The 8,052-nt window shown below is 41.6% G+C and overlaps 1 protein-coding gene across 1 annotated transcript in view; it reads right to left on the bottom strand.

Annotated features, from left to right (window-relative positions):
• Positions 1–5,195: 5,195 nt before the first annotated feature.
• The window catches only part of MSLN (mesothelin), a 29,707-nt gene continuing 26,850 nt past the window's right edge, over positions 5,196–8,052 (bottom strand). Inside the window, exon 14 of the mRNA XM_034420695.3 lies at positions 5,196–5,351. Within this exon, the coding sequence (XP_034276586.2) occupies positions 5,332–5,351 (20 nt within the window). The 3' untranslated portion in view covers positions 5,196–5,331. The remainder of the gene's footprint in view (positions 5,352–8,052) is intronic.

Genomic DNA, 8,052 nt, shown 5'->3' with positions numbered 1-8,052 from the left:
CTTTTAGGGGAAATGGATGGCCCAGAGAAAAAAAGATATAAGGGCCGAGCAGGGAAAGCATAATTTGGAACAAGAGCGCCACATGCTGGCCAGTAAGAAGTGACACCGGAGAAGGAAGTAGAATCCTAGAGAAAAGGTCTGCAAAAAGGGAGCATTGGTGTATAAAACTTAGAGCTACTTATAACAACATAGAGAGCAGTGGTGGGATTCTGCCGGTTCTAGGGGGTTCGGCCGAACCGTTTGTTAAATTGTTGGCTCGCCCCGCCCCTTGCCCCGCCCCTCCGCACCACTGGGCGAGGGGTGGGCAAGCCAGCAATTTAACAAACGGTTCGGTGTTTTTTTATAATTTTATTCGCCTCGCAGCTGCCGCGGGGCTTCAAAGAGCCACCCTACAGCTGATCAGTGTTAAAAGAAAAAGAAATGAGTAGACCGACGCCTGCAAATATAAATGGGTAGACCCAGTGGTGGGATTCTACTTTGGTAGAACCGGTTGTTAAGTAGTTAAGCCAGTGGTTGCCAAAGTGGGCGGTACCGCCCCCTGGGGGGCGGTGGGATGCCTTAGGGGGGCGGTAAACGGCAAGGGGGGCGGCAAGAGGGACGCTAGAGGCAAAGGGGGGCGACAGGGGGGCTAAGTGGCAAGGAGGGTGGCCCCCCCTTTGACCTGTGCCTCGCAGCACTTACCTCCTTGCAAGCAAACAGCAAGAAAAAAACAGCCTCTTTCAGTTTCAGCATAAGTTAATTAGCATGATTAGAAGCTCTTGTTTTGCAAGCTCTTTGCTTGCTGCAAAGAGTGCTCGAGCAGATTTTTTTTTTCCCTAGCTAAAAGGAAAATGAAAGTAAAGCAGGCTCTGCTGCAACGTGACAAAATGAGGCAGGGAGAAAGATTTCTTTTTCTTTCTCCTCACCAAAAAAGGTAGGTACAAAACTGCAAACAATGGGAAAATTAGGGCAAAAGAGGAGAGTTCAAGATTTTAAAACACAAAAGAAAAAAAGCTCTATTTAACTAGGGAATTGTAATAATTGAGATACTATTAATTGTATATTGTGTTGAAAGCAGAAATGGTTAAGTTGTGGTTTGGAGGAATATATAGGGGGAATTATTTGGTTTATTATTATTGGTAAATATAATTAATTGATTTGTAAGAAATTGAATTGCATGAAAATAATTGGAATATTCATATTCATATTGATTAATATACAAAAAAGATAGTTATATAACTAATTGATTTATATTAAAATGTTGAATTTGTATTAAACAACTGTATTACATAATTATATAATTAACCAATGTGAGGATGGATATAAAAATAGATGACAATGGGAAGAGGTATAATATAGAATAGAAGGGAAAAATTGAATGTGATTAAGATTAGAGATGAGGATGAAGGGTAATATTGTTTTTTTTTTAAAACTAGATGAAGAATAAATATGGCAAAAAGGAAATATAGAAATTGTAAATTTAATTGAAATGACTAAACACTGTTTAAATTTGTGAACCGGCCAAATACTCTGTTCAAAGAAAATACATTGTATGTTTGTATGTGTGTTTCTAATTATTGCTATTTATTCATATTTGTTCTCTTTTATTCTTTAAAGTTTAACAATTCATTCTTTATCTTAATATCTTTATATTTGTTTGGGGTTGGCTTTCTTCCCTTTCATCTTTTTTATTGTACAGCAATCTTTCTCCTCAAACCTACCACCCCTCTCTTTTCTTTCCTTCTTACTTTCTCTTCCTCCCCCTCTTCTTCTCCTCCCTACTTCCTCTTCCTTTCTCCTTCTCCTCCTCTCTTCCTCCCTCTCTTACCCTCACTCCTACTCTAATTTCCCTTTCTTCATCCCTCTCTATTGCTGTATCCTTTTATGCATATGGACTACTCAGAGGGCTGAAAAAGTTATTTTTGACTGGTCCTCGCACTTTTGACCAGTCCTCGAACTTACAACTGTCCTAACATTTTATGTTTTTGCCCTATCTTGTCACCATGGTGAAGAGAAGCAGTTGTGAAATGAGTGACACGGTTGTTAAGAATGCTACAATGGGCATAAATGATGAGCAGTCATAAGTGCGAAGACCGGTCAAAAGTGCGAGAACCTGTCAGAAATCACTTTTTTCAGCCCTCTAGGTAGTCCTTTTGTGCATATGGACTACTCAGAGGGCTGAAAAAGTTATTTTTGATTGGTCCTCGCACTTTTGACCAGTCCTCGAACTTACGACTGTCCTCACATTTTACGTTTTTGCTCTAGCTTGTCACTATGATGAAGAGAAATAAGTGACACGGTTGTTAAGAATGCCGCAATGGGCATAAATGTGAGGATGGTCATAAGTGCGAGGACCGGTCAAAAGTACGAGGACCAGTCAGAAATGACTTTTTTCAGCCCTCTGAGTAGTCCCTATGCAGATAGCCACGCCCACCCGGTCACATGACCAGTTAGCCACGCCTACCCGGTCACATGACCAGCTAGCCACACCCACCCAGTCGCATGACCCCCAAGCCACACCCCCAACTAAGCCACGCCCACAGAACCGGTTGTTAAAAAAATTGAATCCCACCACTGATAGAGAGGTAATTATAATAGCAGTAGTAATATATGGAGATAATTTTCATTAACAGACTAGAAGCAATCAGCATAGAAGCAATAGAACTAGAAAAAAGTATATAGGATAGAGGTAATAGGAAGCACTCCATATAGACTAACTTTTGCAGTTATAGAACACTTTTGGTTTTATTTAAAAAAAACACCTCTCCATCCCTTTGTAAAAGAAACCACCTTGTCCAGGGTCCAGTGCTTTTGTGCCTCTTGAGTTATTCAAACTGATTCACAGTCTAACTGGGAACTTTAAAAAGTATCTGTGATAAACACAAGTTGCTGTTTGAAGTGTGATTTTCAAATGGCTGATGTGTAAATACTATAACCTGGTTAAACAAACCATGGATTTGCACAAAATGAAAACTCAGCCTTTGTAAGCAAAGGGCACATTGATGGTTCTGAGAAAAGTTCAGAGAAGAGCAACTAAGATGATCAAAGGCCTGGAGACTAAAACATGAAGAACGGCTGCAGGATTTGACTCTGGCTAGTCTAGAGAAAAAAAGGAGAGTGGCAGTATTCCATTATTTGAGGGGCTCCCACAAAGAAGAGGGTGATCAAATTAGTCTCCAAAGCACCTGAGGGCAGGACAAGAAACAATGGTTGGAAACTAATCAAAGAGAGAAGCAACCTGGAGTTAAGGAGAAACTTCCTAACAGAGGACAATTAACCAGTGGAACAGCTTGCTTGCAGAAGTTGTGCTTCATCACTGGAAGTTTTTAAGAACAGACTGGACAACCATCTGTCTGAAATGATATAGGGCTGGAAGTGGCACACAGAGCCATCTCTCTGGGCATGTGAGCCGTCGCTTGTTGCTCTTCCGGGTTCTGGCGACCGGCCAGCTGGTCTTCATGTGCACGGGAGCACTGGAAACCGGAAGAGCAGCCAGGAAGATGATCTGGTTTCTGGCACATGCATGCACACCGGCCAGCTGGTCTTCGTGCATACAGAAACCAAAAGACCAGGTGGCCAGTGCGCATGCGTGTGACGGAAACTGGAAGATCATCTTCCCAGCGTGTGCATGTGTTGTGGCCCCGCCCTCTGAGCCTGTCCCATCGGAGGAAGAAAGCTCCGAGCATGAGGAAGAGGAGTCAGCCAGGCCTCCCTCTCCAGGCCCCTCCCCTCTGGCATTGTCTCAGGTGCCGGCCGAGGGAGAGGAGATTAGCAGGGAGACAGGTGGCTCGGATCAGAGTGACGGAGAAACATCATTCCTGGACACACGCCTCCGAAGGCGTGATAAACGATTGCAGCAGCTCAGGAGGCGTGCTAGGGATTAGAACTGAGTCACTGGACCACACCCCAGAGACTATATAATAGAGGGTAGTGGTCAGTGATCCTTGTGACGAACAAAAGTAAACCTTGGATAGTCACTAAAGCCTCGTCCGGAACTGCTGAGAGAAATATTATTCTGCTTGGACTTTTTGTACACTAAGTATCTTATCTTTCTGTTTTGTGGAAATAAACGCACTTGGCAGACGGTGTGTAAATCGCTGCCAAATTGGAGATAAGACCTGGGTGTGTGCCAAAGTGTTTCCTTAACCCTCGGCTGGCTGTGTTTGTGTGTGTGTGTGTAGACGGGGACAGATCAGCATGTGCCCTGGGTGGCTGCTCTTCCAGTTTCCAGTATGCATGTGCAGGTGCACATGCACACCTCCGTTTCAGCACTCTGTGCTGAAAAGGTTCATCAAGGTATAAGGTCTCCAGTTGGAGCAGCAGGCTGGACTAGAAAACCTCCAAGGTCCCTGCCACCTATCCCATCCCATCCCATCCCACCCCAGCAAATTCCTGACCCATCTGCAACTGTTTGTTTGTTGAAGGCAGTTGGACTGTTTTCACAACAGCAGCCAATCAAGTTTTTGTGTATTGTTTAGTACTTCTTTCTTTTCCTCCTTGTGAACAGACTTAACAGATTTAAATTGTTTAATCTGATTCTGGCATTCAAGATTCAATCCAACCCCTTTAACTCTATGATCAGCAGCGTATGTAGATCACATGACATCCCTAGTGTATGTTCTTCAAAACAAAGATTGGCTGGAAAAATATTGTGATAGAAAAAAACCAAATTCAGATACTGGAAAAGCAATACCATATATACGAAGGCCTAAATTCATTGTTGCCAAGAAAGTTCAACAATGGAGTGTGTCCTTTCCCTCCATTTCTTTCTTTCCAACTGTCCACACCCTTCTTTGCTTCTTCAGATGCCTGGTAACCCTGGGACAGAGTTCCTCAACCTGTCTGGCTTGGTGGACCAGCTGTGGGGAGAGGGGATGGGTCTGTGCAAACGGCAGACATGCACACTTGTCTGCCACAAGTGGTGGCACTAATGCCCACTGCTTGTACAAATGGAGAGTGTGCGCACTACCTAAAGGCCCATTAGCGGGCCGTGACCCAGGGGTTGGGGACCATGTTTTTATCTCTGTTAAGGGTAATAGTAGCTAAGGGTGTCTCTTTCTTGTTTACCTCTCTACCTGTGTAGATAAATTTTCAATAATAATTTATTGTGTGTAGATGTCTCCATTTTCTCCTCATGAGCGTAACCCTCTAAAACTGCATCTGTGGGTGTGTGCTTCTATTTTGGAGATTAAAAAAGTAGGATCAAACAATTCTTGTATTTCATTCTCAGACACTAGATTTATTCATTTTTATTTGCTGAGCTCTTCATTTGCAGAGATGAACTTGAATAGGTGGTGCCTGGTTGAAACAATAAGCCAAAAGGTCACGTAGCAGAAGGTGCATTTTCAGAGCTCAGTCTTGCTTCTTGGGCCCTTGCAGAAACAAATAAGATCAGAAATAAAAATCCAGTCATTGACAAACACTATATGAATTTTTAGTACAGCTATGAAACTTAGCCTAGAGAAATGGGCTACAGTAGCAATAAAGTGTGGTAAATGGAATTGAAATGCTGTGGCCAAATACCCAGGAGCTAATGGAATGAAGCCTACAAATACCCGGGCATTTTACAGTTGGATAGCATCAAGCATGGACAAGTTAAAATTGGGATTAGTAAAGAATATATCCAAAGAGTGGAAAAGTGCTAAAAATAATTCAAAGCTGTCGATACCTGTGATACCTTGCTGAAATTATTTGCTGGAATGAAATGGACATTGGGACTAAAAAATAAGAAAACTCTTAACTATTGACCATGCATTACATCCTCACAGTGATATTGATAGATTAGACAACTGTGACCCATTGGGTCAATTTTTCAGAGATATTTCCTTACCTAAGCAGAGAAACAGAATGACCACAGGTGGATTACTGTTAATTACTATGGTTTTAAAATTAATAATGAGAAATGAAGCATTGCCACATTTCTGCCACATTATGGCAACTTGACATTGCTCATCGAATGTCTTGGTCCATCAACAAATGTTGAAGAGAGAACGATGCACCTTCTAATTTTTTTAAGATCTTCCTCATTCAAGGCTTCAGTCAAGCTTTTGTATGTTGTTGTTGGAATAGACACACTCGTCTCATTGTTGATTATTTGATACACATAGCAATGCATTGCCATTAGCTTCTTGTTTATTATTAGGAGCTAATGATGCCAGCCTTAATCTCCAAGAGGAAAGAAGGTCCTGAAAGTTGTCTTAGGAGTGATGGGATTCTGAAATCATTTGAAAACCAGCCCCTTATTCTTTCAACCAGGGCCGGATTTAGATGAAAAGAGGCCCTAGGCTATTCCACTTATGAGGCCCTTTCACCTATAGTGAAAGTGTAATTTTAATTTTGCTAACAATTTGAATGTAGGCCCCTCTTGATCTTGAGGCCCTAGGCTGAAGCCTAGTTAGCCTATAGGAAAATCCGGCCCTGTTTTCAACATAATGTGAATCTTGGTTCCCTTTCGGTGTTGCTGACAACTCATTTGGCAATTTGTGCATAAATCTTCTTTCATGTTTAAATGTTGCTCTCTGGTTAGGATCAATGTGAATGGAAGCTTTAGGCATGTCTCAAATTTGTTCTTTTGAAAGTTGAAGGGAAATAATCGAGTATAATAGGAATAGCTGGAAAGGACCAACCCCCTGCTCAGGGAGGAAACCCTATATACCATTTCAGAGAAATGTTTCATTGTCATAGTAGTTTCTCCAATAATTCAACTCTTTCATATCGGATTCCATCATTGTAAAGTATACCTATGGTCAATTCTACACTGTCTTGAGGATCCATGCAGTAGATTGGAATAAATTTGGCTTTCTGTTTGGGAGTTTGGCATTAAATATCCAGTGTAAGGATGAATTTTCCCTTGAATAATCACAGAAGGATTTCACTGTTTCTTGTTGGAAGGAATAACAGAATAACAGAGTTGGAAGGGACCTTTTAGTGTCCAATCCCCTGTTCAATCTGTTCTTACAAACCTCCAGCAATGGAGCCCCCACAATTTCTGGAATAAAGTTGTTCACTGTTAATTGTTCTCACTATCAGGAAAGTTTTCCTTAATTCTAGGTATCTTTTCTCCTTGACTAGTTTCCATCTGTTGCTTCTTTGGTGCTTCTGGTGCTTTGGAAAATAGGTTGAGCCCCTCTTCTTTGTGGCAGCACCTCAAATATAGGAACACTGCTATCCTGTCGCCCCGCTCCTTTTCACGAGATCCTCTTTGTTGCTCTTCTCTGCACTCTTTCCAGAGTCTCAATGTCTTTTTTATATTGTGCTGATCAAAACTGAATGCAGTATTCCAAGTGTAGTCTTACTAAAGCATTATAAAGTGTTACTAATACTTCACGTGACCTCGGTTCTATTCCTGTGTTAATGCAGCCTGTGGTTGTCTTGGTTTTTTTGACTGTTGCTGCACACTGCAAGATTCCTCTCACGGTTACCAGTATTGAGCCACGTTCCACCTATTTTATACATTTTATACATTTGTTTTTCTTGTCTAAATGCAAAACTATATTTTTTCTCACCATTGAACACCCAGTGTTCAAGTCTGTTAAGATTCTTCTGGATCTTGAGCCTACGTTCTGGGGCTATTCCTGCCAGCTTGGTGTCATCTGCAAATTTGATGAGTTCCCCTTCTGTTCTCTCTTATGAACATATTGAAGAGTAGTGACAAAACCTTGGGGTACCTCACTGTTACTTTCTTCCATGTAGATGTAATACTATTAAGGACTACATAATGAGTGTTATTTGTCATCCAGCTATGAATCCATCTGGTGGTGATGCTGTCTATCCCACATTTTTCTAACTTACCAAGTAGTAGGTTGTGGACTACTTTGCCAGATGCTTTACTGAAATCCAAGTATACTATTTCCACAGCATTTTGCTGGTTTATCAGTTAAATCCTTTTTCAAAGAATGAAATGAGATTTGTTTGGCATGATCTGTTTTTAACAAACCCATCTTGGCTTCTGGTTATAACCTGGCTTGCTTCTAGGTGTTGGCAGATCTGTTGCTTAATTTTCCAGGATTTTCCCAGGTATTGATGTCAGGCTGAGTGATCAGTAGTTTCCTGGATTTAGTTCTTCCTTTTTTG

The sequence above is a fragment of the Pantherophis guttatus genome, chromosome 14 (genome assembly GCF_059756535.1).
Source record: "Pantherophis guttatus breed Tessera chromosome 14, ASM5975653v1, whole genome shotgun sequence".
Lineage (NCBI taxonomy): Eukaryota > Metazoa > Chordata > Lepidosauria > Squamata > Colubridae > Pantherophis > Pantherophis guttatus.
Note: the sequence above shows the minus strand (reverse complement) of the source record. Positions and strands in the feature narration are given on the sequence as shown.